Source organism: Manacus candei, unplaced genomic scaffold (assembly GCF_025592945.1).
Source record: "Manacus candei isolate 608988 ecotype Guabito, Panama unplaced genomic scaffold, ASM2559294v1 h1tg000062l, whole genome shotgun sequence".
NCBI lineage: Eukaryota > Metazoa > Chordata > Aves > Passeriformes > Pipridae > Manacus > Manacus candei.
The window spans coordinates 274444-295848 of NW_026138110.1; the positions used below are offsets into that span (position 1 = coordinate 274444).

At 44.6% G+C, this 21405-nt stretch overlaps 1 protein-coding gene across 11 annotated transcripts in view; it reads left to right on the plus strand.

The window, feature by feature from the left end:
• Positions 1 to 1095: 1095 nt before the first annotated feature.
• ANK2 (ankyrin 2) overlaps positions 1096 to 21405 on the plus strand; it is a 185844-nt gene continuing 165534 nt past the window's right edge. For 4 of the 11 annotated variants that reach the window (XM_051804878.1, XM_051804887.1, XM_051804881.1 and 1 more), the window contains exon 1: positions 1127 to 1283. In XM_051804878.1, coding sequence (XP_051660838.1) covers positions 1200 to 1283 — 84 coding nt within the window. In that variant the 5' untranslated portion in view covers positions 1127 to 1199. Of the gene's footprint in view, positions 1284 to 21405 lie in introns of all 11 variants that reach the window. The other 7 variants (XM_051804882.1, XM_051804883.1, XM_051804885.1 and 4 more) reach the window with 4 other exon arrangements.

Here is a 21405-nt window from a genome sequence, read left to right on the forward strand (position 1 = left end):
TAAGCAGTTAAAGGGAGTTTTTTTTTCTTTTGTTCCCCTGCCTTGGCTGCTGTTTGAGAAGGAGGGCAAGTTACTTGGCTGTTTTGTTCAGTCGTAAGTGGAAGGGGTATAATGTTTTTTCTTTCTCTTGAGTATTCACCAGAAGAAACAGAAGAGCGCATTTGCAAATCTCACATGCATTTACTTGTGAACGTTGCTGTGTTGTTCTTCCAAACCGAGGAGGAGGTGATTTATTTTAGTAGTACAAACTAACGCCTTGTGCTGTGTCAGTCACGCTGCCATTGTCTGCTCTAGTGCTGACGCTGAATCACCTCGGGGATGTTACAGTTGTGGCCAAACACCTCGTTCCCGTGTGTGGGTTTGGGGACAGGGAGGCGGGGTGAGCTGCACCTCATGCCACAGGGATGTCTCATCCCTGGGAGTGTTCAAGGCCAGGTTGGACGGGCCTTGGAGCAACCTGGGATAGTGACAGGTGTTCCTGCCTATGGCTGGAGGTTGCAATGAGATGATCTTTCAGGTCTCTTACAATGCAAATTATTCTGTGATCCTGTGATGTGGGATGCCTGGGAAGCACAGGGTGTCCCTTCCCTGAGCACAGCCAGGCACGGAGGAGCATTGGTGACTTTTTAGGGGCTTTTTCGTTTTTGAGGAAGGAGGACACAACCCAATACTTTGTTCTCGGCCTTTTTCCTCTCCAAATCTCTTTGTTTCTTGGTTCTGCTATTAAAAGAAAGCAAAACGATAACCTTTGGCCAGGGACAGTCTCAACACTGTCCCTGCAATTTTTGTCTGGTTGATGAAGTCGAAGTGCACGCTGTGCATTTTCCCATGCGACTTTAGCCTTCGAGAGCTCATTTCGGGTGGAGAGAAAAACAACCAGCGAGGCACCGACAGCCCGGAGGGGCTGTGGCTGGAGCATCCAAGCTCCAGGGGCTCGGAGCAACCCGGTCTCTAGCGGCAGCGGGTGTGCCTGCCCGCGGCCGGGGGGATGCTCGGAACCGGGAGATGAGCTCGGAGGGTGTTTTCCCACCCCGACCGTGGGTGATTCCGGCAGCGCGGGGTGTGCCGTCCCCGCCCCGCCGCCGCCGCCACGGCAACGCGGCCACTGTGCCCGCCCCCGGGCCGGCCCCGGCGGTGCCACCCTGGGCTGGGGCTGGGCGCCGAGCCTGCATGGCACAGCAGTGCCGCTCGCCAGCAGCATGAACGAGGAGGCGGCCCAGAAGAGCGACGGCGGCGAGAAGTGCAACGGGGGGGGCAGCCAGCGCAGGAAGAGACCCAAGAAGGTGGGAGCCGGGACCGGGGGTCGGGGTGGGGGGGGCGCGGAGCTCCTGCCCTGCCGGTGCTCGGCGGGGCGAGGGGGGCTCTCTCCCCGGGTAGGGTCTCCATGTGGAACCCGCGGCGCTGCGATAGCCGAGCCGGAGGGGGGTTCCTGCGTGTCTCGTTCCGTGGGAGTTGGCGTGGTTCGGCAGGGGATGCTGCCCCGGAGGGAGCGGGCGGTTTGTTTTGACAGAAGGGGGGGGTCTTGGCTCGTGTGCTGCCATCCCTTTTCCTTCAGGCGGCACAGATATGCGGGGTTTATAGACCTTCCGTTTATTTTGCCGGAGGTGGTTCTTAGGTCGTGCTGTAAACGATCTTGGAGGGATTATACATCGCTGGCTGTTGTGCCATCCGCGGTAATTCAGTGATGTTACCGACAAGTAACGGGGTAAAAATGTGAATTGTCCAGCCACACCCAGTTCCCGGGGCACGTTCCCCGTGTGTCCAGTCTCTGTCACAAATGGTTGATTTGCAAGGTGCAGCGTGCGGTGCCCGCTGCTTCAACCCCCTGCTTGAGGTAATCTCTTTTTAATGGCTTTAATTGCAGGCGGCTATTTATTTCTGTTTGGGCTTTCTCTCCCCCTTAGGAGGAAGGGAAGATGTCTGTGGTGCTGCATAATTATGACATAAACGGGTTTACAGTTAGTCCCCCCTCCCCTTCTTTTATGTCCATTGGTGTAACATGGGCTACCCTCTTGAAATTTGGGGGGGCTGCTTGCGAGGTGAAGAAGAATTTAATCCTTACAAAGTATATTCGCTGATGAATTCTTCAGTCCCTCATGTTGCATAGAATTTGCATTTTAACCAACGCTGTACACAAGCAAGACAAATAGCTACAAATTGAAATAACACCCAGACATGTGTTCAGGGACTTGTGCAAAGGCTTTGACCTGGTGAGGAAAAGCTCCTTTGCAACAAGGTGACGCTGTCAGGCCCTTTCTTATCACAGGGGGAAGGTTCTGTACCTGCAACCGTAAAGGCATGAGAGAATCCAGTCTAAGCGAGAATTTGAACAAAAACATCCTCACCCCACCCCATTGTGCTTGGAATATTGCCTGGATCTCCACACAGTGGGGGATTTTATATAGCATCTTGGCCTTATAGTTAAGCAGAACCGAGTAGGAGAGGGGATATCTGCTTGGTCTCACCTCAGGATTTGAAAGGTTCATTTGTGTGGGCATGGAAGTCTGTGTGAGGGAGCAAAAATCAAATGATTAAGTGCATACCCGATGTTTTAATTTGACTTTTAGATAACCTGGGAACAGTATCATACTAGGAGAGATGTTTTGAAGATCCAAGGAATCAAAGTGGGTGTTTTTATCACTTTTTTTTTTGTAATCAATGTGTTTGTGGTTTCATGTTTTCCCGTTTGTTTTCCAAGTCAAGTGGCCCAGAGCCTTTCAAGGTTGAAACAATTGCCAAATGAATGTACTTGGAAAGCATCTCTTATTTATTGAGTCTCCATATTCAGAGTCTTTATAACAGCTGATCCATCTTAATTTTTCAAAAGCGTAATAAATGGGTATCTTCTTAAAGTTATGTTTTGCAACCAGGAAATATTAATTAGGCATTTTGAATTGATAAATATTAGGCAAAAATTGTTAAACCCTGGGTTTGGATGCAATAGATGCTGGTGGCTCAGTTCTGGTTTTAGATAAGCCCTCATGAGTCTTTACCCTTAGTGACTTGCTGAAGAAATACAGCTTCAAGCTTTAATATTCCTTTTAAAATTCCATGAATTAATTTCTGAAAACCTCAAAATAGATAATTTTCTTGATGGGAAAGATACACCTTGGAATAGCCAAGAGTACAAGAATTCCAAATTGAATTCCTCTGTGTTTTGACTAGGTAGGCACAATTTATTTTGGGAACAGAGACCAAAGTGCAATGTGCAAGAGCTCCAAAATCCCAAGTAATGTAGCCTGTTTTCAGGTCCTGAACTACTTTTGCTGTAGAAGCTGCATTGCACCAGCCAACATGCCCTCTATCTGTTCTGCGGAAGTTGATCCCTTTTGTGTGGATAATTAAATATTAATTGAGCTGGATGAGTTTGATCTATGTATTGAGAGAGGCAGAGAGCAGCTTAGCTTGGATACAATGTTCAGCTGGATCTCCTGTATTCCAGGAGGGTGTTCTGGATGGGAAACCACATAGGCTTTTCTCTTAATTTTCAGGAGGACCCCATTTGTTTTAATGCATGCACACTTTAGGATAAGAAGGCTTCAGTTTTGCCCTAATACAGGAAAGGCAAATTGGAATTTTCATAAAATAGAGAAAATGACTACCTGCACAAAGCCAAATTTAATCCTCGTGGTGATGGTTGTGGCTTTGTGCATTCCATGGTTTGTGAATGCAGTGGTAGGGTTGCATCCAGTTTTCCAGTGGTACTTCTCCTCCATGTGATAACTGGGATATGACAGAAGGTGTGTTCCTGGGAGAAAAACCTGAGTTCATTCAGTTCTAGTATTGGAGTGCATTGGGATGCAGAAGGGAACAGAACAGGGTCATTCTGCTGCTGGTGTAACTTTGTGGAAACCTGCTGAGAGCAGCACTTGGAGTTGGCCCTCTCATCTTGGTAGCCAGCACTGGTGTTGAAGGAGTAGCACAGCAAGCCATCATAAATTTACAATATACTGTTTTTTTGATGTTTCCTTCTGTCCTTTACCAAGTACATATTGTGATGGGTCCAAGTACTAAATTCCTAGAATTCCTTTCAAAGATGGTTTTTTTTCTGTCTTGAATGTTTGAGATGAAAACCGACTACTGTTGTTCACCATGTAGGAAATGAAGCCTGTTCCCATATCTAGTATTAAAAGCCCTGATGGCAAAGGGCTTTCCAGAAGCTACAGGTTCTTCATAAACCCCACACCACTGGTGATTTAGTGCAAAAATAATCTGTTTTAGCTTACAGCAGATTTCCAGTCTTGGTATTGCTCATTTTTTCAGAGAAATTAAAAGCTTGGAGTAAGGCTCATACTGGAAAAGACTTGGAGGAAGTTGCAATGTTGATTTAGAGAGAGAGAGAAATGAGACTTCTTTTCCTAACCTAAGCGTAATCTCCTCCTTTAAATAAAATTGGGTGCATTAGGTGAGGTGCTTCCAGTGGAAGTTGTATACTTGCTAATGGAATCATTGGAGTGTACAAGCAAATGCTTTTAATGAGTTTTGATTAGTTATGATTGTTTATTCTGTGCATAAGGTAATTGAGACCCATTTTGGAGTATGAGCATCATGCTGTTCAAGAACGAGAATCCAAATGTACACAAAACATGTGGAGAGGGATTGCTGGAAGAGAGAGCAAAATGCAGAGGAGCTTGGCTTCAGTGTCCAAGCAAAAGGCTGTCAGAGGGGAAGAGGAAATGATCCTCTTCTGCAGCTTCTTAATGGGTTTAATCAGATAAAGAGCCAAGAGAAACTGAATTATGAATGAGATGTGATTTTTCTAACCTATCACTGGACTGGATTCAAGCCCTTTGAGGAGGTCCCTCTTGCTCCTGTATTTCTGTGCTTTCACCATCATCATCTATGGTGCCGTGATAATCTTAAACAACAGTTTAGTTGATGGCAAATGTGGCTATTTAAGTATTTTCAAACAGTGTTCATCTCTTCCAAAATCATTGTGAGGACTAGTGTGACAGCAGTTCCAGTCTGCTGGGTGGTGTGTCCCTAAATTGCCATCCTTCCAAGCTGGCCAAGCCCCGCTTTGCCTTCTCTACTTGCTGCTCTTTCCCTGGCTCTGCTGTTATTACTGGTGACAGACAAATTGCTGTGACCACCCTGCTCTTGGCTGTGCTGTTGGGTGACCCAACCAGGATGAAACCAGAGTCTGCTGCCTCTCCTGAGAGAGATCGTGTCCTCTGGTTTCAGAAGGAAGGTTTTCCTTCGGTCGATATGCAGTAAATTGAACAGGCAGAAAGAGCTAATGAGGAAAAAACACAGGCTTTCCTTCCTTTCAGCAGTAGGATGTCTAAAAGGCTTTATCACAAAGGAAAAGTGGTAGTTACAAGTTAACCCAGCTCGCTGGTGTTCAATATTATTAATTTTACTGGTAGTGCAGCTTCTGCAAGGTCTTATTCTTTCAGCTGAACCGGTGGGAGAGGGCTGGAACTGCATAATCCAATTTACACGAAAGTAAACAGGCAGAGAAATGGTACTAGAATTTGCTATGGAAAGAAGAGAGTAGATGGGGAAAAAGATGAACTTGTTTTAAAGTTGTGGAGGCAAGAGACAGGTTTGTGAAGACTGTGAAGGGTCAGACCAGTCGTACTCCTCAATGTCTGCCCTGTGCTTTAACATGATTTGCGCTGTCCTCAATCTGATGCAACTCCACTGATGTTCTTGCGTTACTGACATCAGGATTTGCTTGTTCCCTTTGCCTTTTCTTCCTAGCACGGGGCTTCCAGCACATTTTGTCCCAGCTGTAAAACTAACGTCGTAGCTGCAACTGCTCTGATGTATTTAGCCTTAGTTGCTGTGTGTGTGACGGTAACAAACCAAAAATGGTGTGTATTTGTCCCACTGTGGGATAGAACATCTCATTCCGTGTCCCAGGTTGCTGCAGAACAACCGTTGCATCAGCAGCCCCGTGGTGATTGACACTCTGGGGAAATAATTTCCATTCCCTTACGGCAGCAAGACAGGGAAAAAAATAATGATGGGTGACAGAGCTGAACGTGTGGAGTGGAGCGTTTTGTGTTGCCGTTGTGTTTTCCGGCAGCCTGAAGTGCGTAAGATGGAGAGGGCACACGGTCTCAGCCACGCAGCTGAGCCTGGCTTTTCTAGGTCTTCATGTTCTGGTGGAACAGGGTCACTTCAAACACTGTTGTGCTCTGGGATGAGCAATGAACAAGTCTTAGAGCTAACACAGCTACCTAGAAGGTTACATTTCTTCGTTGCGGGCTTTAAAGTTAATATATACATCGCTTTTAAAAACGTCGGGGTTTTCTTAACAGAGCAACAGGAATCTGCAAAGGGGTGGAGTGGTTTGAGTGCTTTAGCAGATTTGTGGTAGTGCTGCATTTCCCAGATGAAATGCTGTGAAGAGAGCAAGCAGGCAGTGATCTGGATCCGAGCGGTGGCTGTTCCACGGAGCAGCGTGGCGTGTTGATCCTGCACCCGCCTGCCCCGCATCCCGGGCTCCTGGTTTACCCTTCGCAGTTCTCGCTCGTTTTCACCAATGTTTGCCAAACATCAACTGAGTCAGAGAAGCAAGTCCCTTGTTCCCCAGCCAGCTTCCCCTTCTCCCTGCAGGATGCCTGAGGCTGTCAGGGATGGCACATATTGTCTCGCCTTCGCACATCTCGCAGCCTTGTCACGCCTTCCTGCGCTGACAGAGCCTGAGCTGGGCTCAAAGCCACCTGTCCTGGCTCTCTGGGGACATTGGGGCCACGCTGGAGGCAGCCACTTGCTCTGTCCTTGCCTCCCCTCCCCTCCTGGCCTCTGCCTCTCTTACCTGCCTCTCCCCATCAGAGATCCCGTGGTTTTGTGTCTCTGTGTCCCTGTCTCCACTGGGCATCTTGTGTTGATGCTTCAGATGACATTTCTGGCTAGGGAGGTTCTTTCACTCTCCAAATCGAGAGTGACATGTGCAGCACGTAGATATTTAGGTTAGGCACTGGGAGCCCTGGAGCTCTGAAATGCAAGGAACAGAGGGAGGCCAAAAAAATAATAAGATGGCTGGGGGCCCTTCCATCCTCATTTATTTGCAGGAATTAATTATTTTGAAATCTTTCCTAGCTGATTAAGTGGGCTGCTTTTGTCTTGGTGACAGAAATTGCTGAGCTAAAAGTTTGAACTTACTGTTATTATTCCTACACTGTGTAGGAATAATCCACTATTTTCTCAGTGCATTTTCGGTAGAAATGTGCCATACTGTTAGTCTTTCAGTGGGATCCTTGTAATTTTGCATTTTCTCATTTATTTACGCTTGATTTCATTGTTCTCTGGCACCAAATACAGGAGAGAGAAATATTTAAAAAGTAGATGGAGATGGGCCAATGTTTAAGGTTTCCTCAGAGTAGTTTCTAAAATTGCATGAGAGAGGCAGTGAATTGCTTCAGGTCACTTTTTGGTAAAAAATTCATGGTTGAAAAGACACGTAATTGATTTTCAAATTATCTTTCTCTCTTTGAAACGTGATTTTGGAGGATGGAAATGTAGTATTATCTCTTTACCTTTTTAACCAAAAAGGCAGTGTATCCTTTAGGGCATGTCAAAATCAAACCTGTTGGCCTGGATCGGTCTCTTCCAAACCTTCTTGAAATAGAAATGTTCCTTGAGCACATGGCAATTTAGGGAGTAAAGGTAGACATCAACTCATGTTATCTCACCTCTTCTGTGGTTCCTTCAGGCTGGCTGCACTTGTGTTACCAGCAGGTACACAATTTGTAACCTACTTCTGTTTTTCTCTCAGTTCAGCTCACACACACTCACACACGGGTTTAGTCCGTGAATGAAGTACTCCCTGGAGAATAGGATCAGCTCCTAAGGAAAGGAGAGAGCAAACTGCAGTAATTGCAGTTGGAAGTGATTTTCTAGGTTAAACAGCACATAGGGTTCTGCCACAGGCCGAGCAGTTCAGAAGGGATGGGTTGTTTTTATTTGTTTCATCCAGTCTTGGCTACCATGGGCTTATATTACGCTCTAGTACTGGATGTGAGCAAACAGAGGGTATGGATTTCAGTTGGCACCAGGAATGCACAGATTGCTGCAACGATTTAGCTCCATGATGATCAATTAAATCTGCTGGTTGTTCCACTCCTGGGGTTCCTTTACACAAGGCAGGGTTTGAAGTGTGTGTTGGTGCAGTTGAGGCAATGAAGAAAATGGGTGCTGGTTTAGAAGTATATAAATGAAAGTGGAAACTGATGTTTATAAATAATTTTCACCCTTTTATAGAATATACAGTTCTGAACCTTGTTTATCTCCTACTGTACTAGAAATGGTGCTGTTTTCCTGTGACTGAAATGCTCTTTCTAAAACATTTTAAATATCTAATATATCTGGCAGCTTTCAGTCTCAGAGAGCAGATGTCAACATGTAAATGTCAAGAAACAGTGGCAGTTATTCATGGTGCAAACCCTTAGCAATCTCATCTGACGGTCCTGGTGGATGCCCTGGTATGATCTAATCAAAAAATGAATGAATAGGCATAAACACCAGGAGGAGCAGGCTCTGGGCTCTGTGTGTGTGTGTGCCCTCGGGGGTGTGGTGGTGTGCTGTATCCTGTGGTTTTTCCAGAGCATGGCAGCAGAGCACAGTCAGTGCTGGATGGGAGCGTGGGTTTGGTGCAGCCGGCGGGGAGCTGGGCTCTCATTGCCCTGTCCCTCTGACAGAGCAGAGCAGGGCGAACATCAGGAAGCAGAAGCGCTGGAATGGGCACAGATTTTCCAATCAATCAGTGATTCATGCTCATTAGCTTTGAAGCACTGAAGAAAGGGGCTTTATGAGCTGGCATTTCCACTTGTGCTTGAGCTGCTTTGCTCGAGCCGAGGGCGGAACGATGACTGCGGCGTTCCCGAAAACGAGGGGGAGAGAAGCCTTGTCTAAAGGTCACTGCCCTGCCCAAGCCCCCTTGCTCCAGTTGGAGATCCTTCCAATGTGTCCCCCTCAGCCCTCTGAACTGCTGGTGGCCTCTTGTTTGGTGTGAAATCCTGGTTAAATGGGTCAAGTGTAGAGCTAAGTTACCATTTTCTTTGGTGCACTTCAGAGCTGGGGAGGAGAGGTGCAAATATCCCCTCCTGTACCTTGAGGCAAGCCCAGCTTTTGTTACTGCATTTATCTTTAATTAACCTCTTCTAATGGTGCAGAAGGTGTTTTCCAAGGAAAGCATGGCCCTTGCAGAGCTTGCTTGCAGTCTCTGTAATTGTGTTGGGGGGTGTAAGCGGGTGAGGGCTCGTGGTTAATTATACGTGAGGCCGTGTATTTGTGCACGCCTCTCTCCCCCCTGCTCGTCAGCAGAACTGCTTTTTTCACAGCCACATCACCAACAGAAGCAGCAGGCAATGGCTTTCAGTTGGAAAACAGCTGCCAGGATCTCATTATGCACTAATGTACACTTTAAGATTCGAGATTGCTCCTTTGCAGAGGGAGCTTAGGAGCGTGGCCCATTGGAAATGTGGCTGACAGCAATTAGGGTAGTGATGTACAACATGCCTTTCTTAGAAATCATTGTTATAAGCCAGTTGTTACCTCTGAACAGAAATAATACAGCCTGGCTCATACCTATACAGCAGTTCTGTGAATGGTATCCCAATTTTTTTAGTGAATGAGTGAAAAAATGCTACTGGAAATCTCTTCTGCACAATGTGACTTCACCTAAATGGAAAGCAAACACAATTAAAAAAACCCAACTCAATGGCTGAATGAAAGCAGTAAATACCATTAATGGGAGCCACCTTTTTGATTGATGCAATCAAAGTGACAAAGATGTGGTTACAAACCAGCTGAGCATGAGTTGGAGTCAGGGAAGCTTCATGTGTTGGGTGTTGATGGTGGAGACCAGGGTTAGTGGATCATTCACGTGGGCAAATGATGTTTGAACTTGGACCTCTGTTTATTTTCTCCCATCTGCCCTCTTGGGAGGATGAATGTGATAAGTTTTATTTTTTTTTTTCCCCTGAAAGAAGGAACAAATGGTTAACCTTTTGCTGGAGCTTTCTGAGAAAAACATAGTTTAACTGCCCAAAAGAGAAGCTCTGTTTAATAAAGAAGGAAACCAAATACTTCAGGTTCTAGTCTGAAAAGTCACCCAAGTCTGTAACGTAGATGTGGCATTTGTAATTGTGTTTAGAAATAAGTTCTGGCACTGATGGGATTTGGATCTCTCTGCTGTCCTTTCTGGGAACCAGAGTAAGAATCTCATCTGGGTTTGAGCTCCCCTCTTCCTCCCTGTAGAGGAGACAGGATGGGAAAGGGATGGAAATGAGCAGCTAGGAGAGAAGGTGAGGCTGGTTCTTTGTGTGACAGTGTTTTGGTGCTTGACTAGAACATCAGAGAGGTGTTTTTCACTATCATGTACTTAGAAAAACCCCTTTATTGGAAAAGCATGAAAAGCAGGTAATTCTTTGGTTCTTTTTTTTCCTCCTCAAAAAGACCAATGAAATGAGAGTGTGATTTGTGTTGCTTCAATGCTTGGTTCGACCAGCTGAGATTAAGCTGCCATTCTAATATTAATATACACTCATTTTCTCAAACAGCATTTGCCATCATTGCAGCTAATGGGCTTCATAGGAAAAATTGGGATCACTGCAGCCAGTAGCTTTGCAGGGGTTTGCCTGGGGCAACCTCAGGTGCAAGTGCCAAAACCAGGCTGAGAATCCAGTGATCCTCAGCTCTCCTGCCTCCCTCTCACTGCTGGGGATCAGCTTCGAGGCCCCTTATTTCCCACACACCCTCTCTTTAAAAATCCCTGCCTCTTCTTTTCGCTCTCCGTGCCCTTTACTTTTCCCTTCTGAGCCCAAAGTCTTTTCCCAGAGGTCACACAAAGCATCCAGGGACTCGTTCAGGTTGGATGTGCAGAGGAAAGCAGACCCTTAGCCGTGTTCAAACAAAACCCACAGCTCATTTTTAGAGCCTGAGTCAAACCTTGCTGAAGTTTGTGGAAGGATTTTCATTGACTTTGGTAATTTTTACTTCCTTTTAGTGGCTTTGAGATCCATCCCACCAGGAATGAATTGAATATTTCCTCGTTTACCTTTGACATTTATGGCATGTAGCTACATGAATAGCTGAATTAGGACTGCTTTTTGATATATTTAGAGCTTGGGTTGATAAATTCTGGGGCCAGGTATTTAATCCTTCTCTGGAAAATTTTTCCTTGTTACCTAATAAAATTATTAGATGGTTTTATTGCAGTAGTAATGAGAACCATTAGTATATATTGATGTTTGTGGAAAACATGATATCATCAGTCCATTTCCCAGCTTGTGCCATAAAATTCAGCAGATACCTGTGGAAACATGCAGTTAGTTCTTCCTGAAGCATGTCAATTGACCTTTGAAATATAAAAGCAGTGCTTAGCTGTGACCTACTGTATCTCAGCAGTGAGGATTGAGTAAGTCCATCACATGTCGCCTGGAGGTGGTGAAATGTGTAGGTAGATTATTTATTCCAGATGACATTACAACAGTTTCTTCTGGGGAGAGTTACTTTTACTGCTTTTTTAAAAATTATTTATTTTTGTAACCCTCAGAGTTCTCTTTCACTTGTTTCCCCCGAGCCTCCCAGTGTTGCTGGAAATCAAGGTGAGTTTTTGGCAAATCGGGCTGCGTGGTTGTTTCCAAAATATGAAGTGAGGTTCCTAATTATTGTGTGTGAATTTGAACACCCTGTCACGTCAGAAAAAACCCCCAACCCCAGGGAAGGTTTGGTGTGACCGGTTTGAGGGGTTTCAAGTGGTCAGAAGGTGACTTCCCCGGATTTGTCACACTGTTCTGTATTGCTGGAAGCTCCATCAGAGTTTGTGGTGTACAGACTGTGCATCTCAGGATGATGTAAGACGTGGCACATCAGTGCAGCGCTCCAAGGACAACGGGGAGGGCTCATTAATTGTGAGACGTGTTTGGAACATCGTCACTTGTGACACAGACTTGAGCTCAGGAAAGATGATGAGCTTCTCTCATTGCAGGGGGATAATGGGGTTGGGTGGTTGTGCTAACAGAGAAGATGACCTCAGTTTTACTGACTCTGATGTGGTCTTGTGTCTGTAATTTTGACCTCCTGTTGGCTGTGGTTGAGAACAGTGGGAAGGGCAAGGTGGGCAGTTAATTAGTCCAGAGCTGCCCCAGGGGCTGCACATGCACAGAGAGCTTCTAATGCAGAAGAACTACAGAGAAAACTCCAGGTGTGGAAAGCCCTTTACAAATAACAGCAGGGATTATTTAGGGTTTATTCTGATTTAGGTAAACTTGGTCTAGCAAAACATTTCAGGGCAGAGGCAAAACAAACATAGTTCCTTTACGTTGATCTCATTAAACATCTGTTTGAGTGGACATAAATGTTCAGGTTTGGCCTCCAGCTGGGGTTCAAATGGTTGCTGAAGGCCTTTGTCCACTCCAGCCATGCAGTGTGTTACTCCTTGCAGTGCTCAGTGGCTTTGTTTCTTAGGTTGCTAAATGCCTTCCATGTATCTGTCTGCTCAAATAAAGAACTATTTCTTTGGCCGTTCTAAATGAAGAAACGTTTCTGTAGCCTCTGGGAACTTACTAACTGCAGAGGTTTCACAATTGGGTTGCTGGCACATAATATAATTTCAGCGAAATAAAATGGAGACTCACAGAAGATAAAATTATGGAAAGGTTTTCAGGAAAATAACTTGAAAGCCAAAAAGGAACAATCTTGGAAAAGAATTGCATTTTAATTCCGAAAAGTACAGTGGGTTTATCAGCAGCTCACTATTCTTTAGGCTTAATGTTGAAAATATGATTTATCACCTCCTTTCCTTCATCTCTTCTCTAGATATTTTTAAAGAATACGCCTAAAATCTCTGTCTCACTGGCCTTGGCTGCCAGCCAAGCATTTAGTTCAGGATTTATTCTAGTTCTTGTCCTTTGCTGGCTTCATTGTCACCCCTGTGCAGGTGCTGGGCTCCCTGAGAGCGGGTGTCACAGTGGGTGGTGACAGCCTGGCCGTGGGCCAGGATTAATGAGCAGCAGCTTCCCCACTCACCTTCCCAGTCTTTAGTAGAAGAGCTGCCCTCCCACACCTCATCTGCTCTGAGAGGACCTTTAGAAATCACAGAACTACACAATGGCCTGGGTTTTGAAGGGACCTTAAAGATCAGGCAGTCCCACCCCCTGCCATGGGCGGGGACACCTCCCACCAGCCCAGGTTGCTCCAAGCCCCATCCAACCTGGCCTTGGGCACTTACAGGGATGGGGCAGCCACACTTTCTCTCGGCAACCTGTACCAGTGTGAGGGGGGTACTTTAGAATTAGATGATCAGTGGAGCATAGAGGAAGATGATGTGGGCAGGGGTCGCTGGCCCCTTGCCCTACAAGTAGGGCAGGCCCAGACAGTTGCCATTAATTAGGCAATGCTCAGGCGGTGTTTGGCTGCCATTCAGGCCTCCCCTTACACTGCGTCCTGGCCCTACGTGGTGTAATGTGGGGCTGATAAAAATGGGCTGTCAGGACTGCTGAGCTGAGCGATCCTCATCCTGCCACCGAGCCTGTGCTGCTCCGCGGGGACGCCCGCGAAGGGATGGGCACCGACCAGCTGCTGCAGATCCTGACAGCCCTGCCTGTCTGGGGGGTGGGCACAGGTTAGTGATGGGAGGCAACAGAGAAAGAAGACTTTAAATATCCTTTAGTGTTCCTATAATACCTTTTTATTAGTATCCATAGTATTTTCCCTTTAATTCCCCGTTCACTAACCAGTATTGTGTTAATAGTTAACACAATATTGTGTTAGGATCCCTTTTTGGTATCCCTTTAAACTCCCTTTTTACTAGTTAATATCGTGGTATAAATGCTGTTCTTAGTATTTGTTTTTAAGGCCACACAATAAGGTAGTTATTTTGTATCTTTTTTTAGCTTTTGATTCTCTTTGCTAAGTTTATTATTATTATTATTATTACTGTTATAAAAGATATTGTGTGTGTTTAAATGCTTGTGGCACTTGTCTTTATTCCAGACATGTGTCCAAACGAACTGTTACAGCCAGGGCCTCACCACCCTCACAGGGAAGAATTTCTTCCCAGTATCCCATCTAATCCTACTGTCCGTTCCCTTGGCTGGCAGCCAAGGCCAGTGAGACAGAGATTTTAGGCATCTTCTTTAAAAATATCAGGAGAAGAGATGAAGGAAAAGGGGTGATAAATCATATTTTCAAAATTAGGTTTAAAGAACAGTGAGCTGCTGATAAACCCACTGTACTTTTCGGAATTAAAAGCCGTTCCTTCTTGTCCTGTCCCTCGAGGCCCTTTGAAATAGTCTCTCTCCATCTTTGTTGTAGCTCCTTCAGGTCCTGGAAGGCCACAATTGGGTCACCCCAAAGCTTTCTCTTTTCCAGGCTGAACAATCCCAACTCTCTCAGCCTTTCCTCACAGCAGAGCCGCTCCCTCCCTCTGACCACCTTGGTGGCCTCTTCTGGTCCATGTCCTTCCTGTGTTGGTGCCCCCAGAGCTGGATGCAGCATTCCAGGTGGGATCTCACCAGAGTGAGCTCTCTGCTACTTTCCACACACTGGATGCCACATGTCCCATGGATGCATTTTTACCCAGATTAGGAATCTTCATGGCATTCATATAAAGCACAACACTCGTTGTGAGGAGTCCAGCAGGGAATGAAAGTGTTCTTAGGTTTCAGGGACATGAGTAAATATGAGATAAAAGATGAACATGTGGTTTCTCTCACCTTTTATGCTTACTTTTATGCAGAATAGTTTCAATCCTGCTTAATTAAGCCAGGTGGTGGTTTAGTTGATGATCTGCCAAAGAGGGCGAAGAGCATTTGAATTAGTTAGGATGCTGCTTTAAAAAAGTGGAAGGCTATAAAACAGCATGATATTTTAGTTCTGGTATTTAATGAGAAGGTGGTTTGAAATGTACCTGATTCTCTCTCAGGTTCACTGAATGTTTTTTTTTTTTTTTTGTATTTCTGTCTTGCAGCTTGCCAGGTGTTTTAGTTCAGAGTAGCTTGGACATGACACTTTGTGTCATCTACCCTCTGTTTGCATTTGTGTATTAATTTGAAACCCTATACACACATACATTTATATATTTTCTCATGGTTTACATTTAAAAAAAGGTAGTTGATATTTAAAAGCCCTAAGAGACTTTTCAGAAGGGTTTGTGTCAGTTTGGCTGCATTTCTTTCAGTATTATCAGGTCAATGTGTGTGTGTCACCTCAGAAATGTATAGGTGAAGGTGCTGAGAATATTCAGGGTAACCTGTTAATCACACCCAGTTAAAAGGATACTTTCTTAAGTATCTGAGACTTTCTTAAATCCCAGGCTGCAGTCTGTTATTTCTCCTTGCTAAGTTGATATTTCAGTGATTTTTACCATGCCATTTTAGCACAAATAGTGCTGCTTTTAAAGTGAATCTTGGAGGGAAACTCGTTTCTCTGACAATGGCCTTCACAGTGTGGTGTGAACGTGCTGATTTTGGATGTTATTTGCAGACAAGGAGTGGAGCCATTGACTTTTGGGGAGCTGCAGTGGAAGTTACAAGTAAGGAAGGCTGAGAAATGTTGAGCAATAATTAACAGCTTTCCTACAGCACATGTTCAGTGGGGATGGGGTGTGTGTGGGTTTTTCCTGTAGGTGCACATCTCACATGCCCAGCACGTGGGATGCACCAAGGTCCCCTGGGTGTTGACAGTGGGATGCCAGTCCTGGCCTTGAGGCTCTTGTGCCATTTAAAAACATCCTTCATGTTATTATCTGCTCATATATCCTCAAATAATACCTTTGAAAGGATAAAACAGTGATAGTGGTAGTGGGTGCTCTTTCTTTCCTGCATCTCCATGAGCTGCCTCATGGGAAGTGCTGGGTCTGGGGGGCTCCTGCCCTCTACCTGGGGCATTTTAGCTTTAAAGCAGCATCTCTCTCTGTGCAGTTCTTTAATGGGCATTAATACTATCAGCTCCACAGTTCACTGAGAGAAATTTAAGGTATTTTAATAACATGAACAAAATGAGTGAGAAAGAATTTTATATAATTTGATTCAAGCATTATTTGATCCTCCTTTTCCAGACTAGGAAGGCCCACTCTCTCAGTAGGCTTTTTAAAATGTTGCTGTTTTTAGATTAATGAACCTCTGCTGCTGACTTTGATCCTTAAGGTCCTTTCCAACCTGCTCTGTGTTTGTGACTTTGTTACACCCTCTGTGTGTCAGCAAAAGAGCCAGAGCACATTAACAAGGCAATCATCTGTTTTTATGCTGCAGGACAAAAACCACTTTAGATGGTACCAAAATCCACCTGACAAAAGTGGTAGTTGGTGAATGAAAGGCACCAGCCCCCATTTTTGCAATCCGTGGAACACGGAACTTTAAATGTTCTAACTGGAAATAAAGGAGAAAGGGGGGAAAAAAAAAGGATAGAAATGTTAAAATTAATTTCATCCTTTGTCTTATCTACGATAACTTCTGGTTTGTATGTTAATTTTCTTGAAACAAGTGTCCAAATCAAAGGCAAATCTTCAGAACTAAGATGTACCCTGGAATTAGCGTATCTGCAGCGGGCTCGGAATTTTTCCCTCTGATTATTTTCCGGGGAAGGCTTTTTATGCACAACTAGGCAATGCTTTTGAAGAGGCAAATGGGGTAAGGAGATATCTGTGCTCTGTATTTGTGTTGGAAATAACAACTAATGCAATTAGTAGCTGACTGCATGAGCGCCACCAATTAGAGCTGAAGAAGGTTCGAAGTCTGTCAGTGCAGAGCCACGTTTCTGTATCATCTCTGCTGGCAGAAAACCACGAAAACTCCACCGAGATGGGTAGAATTGTTCATTGATGTGGGCTTGCTTTAAACTTTTTTTTTTGGTCTAATTTTTCCCAGTTCTGATTTTTGAAGCTGAAACCAGCTTTTGGGCAGTGTGATGAGTAGGGCAGAGCTGATTCCAGCCCCTCCTCTTCTGGGTGAGGGACCTCCCCACCTGTGTTTTACATTTCAAGCTCCTGAAATTTTTATAAATCCACTGTCTCATCTCCAGCATTCATGGGTCAGAGATACCCAGCAAAGAATGGTTTTCTATATTTTATTAGGAAACAGCCTTATTTTTGTACTTTTATCTCTATTGGTTCCATACCAGTTTGCTTATGCAGGTCCATTTGAAAGGCTTATTACAATAAAACCACCCCAAGCCCTGCCATTTGTTTGACGTGATTAGTTCCTAACAAAATTCGCTTTGGCTGCTCCTGTGATCATTATTCCCTTTATGTCAGGGCTGCTCCATTGTTCTGGAAGTCCTCTGGGCAGTTTTGTGAAGGTTATCCAATTTTTCCTGCGATCCAGTCAGCAGGGAGCCGTTTGCAATTCTGGTTTTGCTGAGCCATGCAGGTGTCACTGGGGGGCCCAGTGGACACTCAGACAGAGCAGGTCTGTGACTGTCACCATGTACTTGGGATTTCAGAGGGCAGAAGTATTCCTAGGTAGGTCAGTAGATTTGCTCAAAATCCTTACAATTGGACTGCTTTAACAGGTTTTTCAGGGGTTTTCTGGGCATCAAAATTTTGGCTGACCGGTCACAAGCTCTTCATTCTTTGCTGTTACCTGCACTTGGTGCAAAAGTCATAGAATCATGGAGTCATTTAGGATGGAAAAGCCCTCTGAGATCGAGTGCAACTATTTCCCCAGCGTTGCCAAGGCCACCACTTAGCTGTGTCCCCAAGTGCCACATCTGCACACCTTTTACATCCTGCCAGGGAGAGGTTGCCCGGAGGAGCTGTGGCTGCCCCATCCCTGGGAATGTCCAAGGCCAGGTTGGACAGGGCTTGGAACAAACTGGGATACTAGAAGGTGCCCCTGCCAATGGCAGGGGGTGGGACTGGATGAGCATTAAAGGTCCCTTGGTTCCAACCCAAACCAATCTGGGATTTTACGGTGACTCCACCACTGCCCTGGGCAGCCTGTGGCAGAGCTTGACTTATCCTTCCCCCCCCCCCCCCTTTTTTCCTTAGTTCTAGAACTTTGGTACAAATCACTGATGTGTACAGGTCAGAACATCAGATCACCAATTTTCAAGTTTTGTTAACACAAAACTCCACCTTTGCTGTATTTTATTGCCTTTGAATTGTAACTGTGCTTTCCACAGCTTGGTTAGCAACCTTTTTGACTGCTGCTGGTGTTTGTATCATGTGAATATAAGAAAAAGAGGGAAAAACAAAGGAAATAAATATTAGTTACAGCTGCTGGGACTGAGCACACCCAGTTTATCAACACAAAGGGACTTTGTCCTTAAGCCTGTTGTCACTCTATCCTCACCAGTTCCAGGCCCTTGAGATTTTGCCACCTCAGTAACACTGCTGGGGATTATAGTAATTAACCCAGTCTTTCAGGGAAAGCTATTCAGCCTCCTGGAACGGATTGGCCAAATTTTGGATCATTTGGGTGTTACCAGTGACGATGGGAGAAAATGGCTTAAGGTGGTTTGTCCGAAATGACCAAACGGGTCTGACAGAGGAATGAAATTACAGAGAGAGAAACCTTCCTAATTGCCACATTCCTTCTGCTGTAGGAGCACTTCCAAGGACAGGTCCTCACCAAGTTCCAGTCAGCAGGATTCCTTTGGCTTGTCCAGCAGCTCCACGTCAGGTGATAAGGGAGGGCTGACCTTTGGTGCAGTGTGATTTTAAAATAAAGCAAAAAATACGTCACTCCGGTGACGGTCGCTCAGGCTGTAACGTTTACAAATGTGCTCCTGCTCTGGAGCTACCTGGAGATGCATCTTCACCTTGGAATCTTATTTGTAGTGTTGGATATATGTATGTAAGTCATATATATATATATTTATCAGCATCTTAATTGTGTGATAAACACAAAAAATAGCTGTATTTTGCACTTGACATCACAGGATGTCTGGTCACGTTTACTGGAGCCACAAGCATCAGTGTCCACAGTGCAAGTTTCTTGCATGGTAATTCTTTGGAAAAGTGTGGGAACAGTGCTTGGGGCTTATTTCTGGAGATGCCCTGAGGTAAAACATCAAAGCAGGTAACCTGGAGCAGGTTAATCAGCCTGCACATAACCTGACTGCCACGTTGGGTGCATGTTTATACCCCAGTGCAGACTGCTACAGATTACCATCCAAATATAGTTTTATCTTGGGAATTTTTTTTCCCCCCATCCCCAGGTTCCTCATTAATTTTGAGTCCTGACTGGCAGTGATTGCTGTTGTTGAAAGCAATATTTTCAGCAGGGTGGAAGGGATTTTTTGTACTGTACTGTCTGTCTCTTTCTCTTTTTTTTTTTTCTCCCCATCTCTAAGCAAAGGCAACTTTTTTAGGGGGAAATAGATATTTTCGTGATCTGCTATGATGCCTCATTAAGTGTGTTGTTTTGGCAAGCCATTATCCAGCTGAAAAAGTTTTGACTGGGAATTTTTTATGAGCACAGAGAAGCGTTTGCACTGAAAGTTACCTAAAACACTCCTGAGTTTGTATGGGAAGTGATTTGATGATCTGATTCCTCACAGGATGCAAATCCTCATCTCAAGCACCAAAATCCTCACAGCTGAGATGGCTTTTCTGACTTCACTGGAAGTGTCAGACTGGAGGCAGGGGTAGGAAACCAATTATTTTGGGTTCTGTTTTGAGAAGTGCTTATTTCTGTCCATGCCTGGATATGGAGCTGTCAGTTTGTAAGGCTCCTGGTGCCTGGGACAAGCACCAATAGGTTGTTTACTGTAATGAATTATTAGCCTTTTTAATGTATATTTGCCCTTGGTATGGGGGAATCAATATGTTTAATTTTTGCTGAATGGAATAAATGATTTGAGCATATTTCAGAGTAGAAGCTCAGGCAAGTTCTAGAGATATTTGACTTTGCATTAGAGTAAATTATGCTCATTGCAGTGGAATTGGACTGGATGACCTTTAAAATCCCTTTCAACCCAAACTGTTCTGTGACTTTGATTTGTGTAGGAGTTTCAAGAGCTGTTGACTACTGAGAGAAGAGCCCAGGACCCAGCAGTGAATTGTGTCCCCAGAGAGGGACATAGATTTTGAACATCCTACACACACTTCACCTCCATGGGATTGTTAGCTCAGTATCCTGCTATAAAATATTCCTGTACATTAGGGTTTTTTATGAATTAACTAAAGTGTTCTCACACCTGTTGCTAGGGATACAATACAAAATAAATGTGGGATACTGTTATACTTAGAGAGAGTATAAGATGTGTCTAGAACACTAATTTTAAAAGGTATTTTAAGGTTCTGTGTGGTTCTTACAAAAAGCATAAGGTAAGAAGAATGCACGGAGCTTGAAGATGCAGGCAGTTGGGTTTTAATTATTTCTTATTTATTTCTCAATGGCGTATGTGTATTTCTGAGATTAAAAAAAAACAAAACAAAACTAAATACAAACTAAATACAGAAGTAAACTAACTTGTGTCCAGTCACAAGGCAGAACTGCACAGAAATCCTGCAGAAACAGAGCGCTGGCCCTGTTGCCAGAGCCTAATTAGCTGTCACAATGCTGGGCCCTGCAGTCTATGACAGTTGGGGAAAATTGTTGTCACGGGGAAAAGGATTCATTTAATTTCATTTGCCAAATTTAAGTCTTGCTCTTTTTGCCCTGAAGAATTAAGCCACGAGACTCTAACGCTGAGGTCACCAGAGTTGTGAGTAGGTGTCCTTGCATTAATATTTAAGGTAAGTAAGCTTAGGTGATGTGTGTGTATGTGTGTGTGTGCTAAGAAACATTCACCATCAGCCAACTGTTCTGGGCAGATTCTTCAGAGCAGGTGAGTGATGTGGCTGTGCCTGACCTGCTCCTTTGGGATTGATCTCTGTGAGCTCCTAATCCCTGTGAAATACGGTTTTCTCCTCACTTTTTGCTGTCCTCCTTCCACCTGCTCTCCTGGTACACAAAACAACGTTCAGCAGGACTTCCCCACACGTTCTTGGTGGTTTTCCTCCTTGGCAAAGCATCAGCTTCTCGTTTTGCCTTTAGGAACACAATTCCTGTCAGCATCAGTAGAAATTACAGACGTTCTCCAAAGCCTTCTATAAGTCAATGGAAGCCTTTCTTTGACTAAGTTGGATTTTAATTTGTAAGCATGTAAAAGAGATAAGAAATCCCTAATTATAATTTACTAATGCGTTTTAAGACTCTTGTTACCACAGGCTTCTGTAGAAATAGAGTTTAATAGAGCTGGTAAAGCTGCAAGAAGTCATTTTCTTACGGGTTGAGTTCTGGGTCAATTAGAAATAAGCTGACTTATCTATTGTGCTTTATAGCAGCCCTGTACCCCAACTGTCTTGCTCTTGAGACTTTTGCAGGATTGGGTATTTCAGTCTTCTTTTTTTATTCTAGTCAGTGATTATTTAGCCAAGTCTTTAAGTAAATATATGTACAGATGTCTGTGTGTGGGTAGAGAGAGACAGAAACCTCTGTGGGTAAAGAAACAAAATAATTT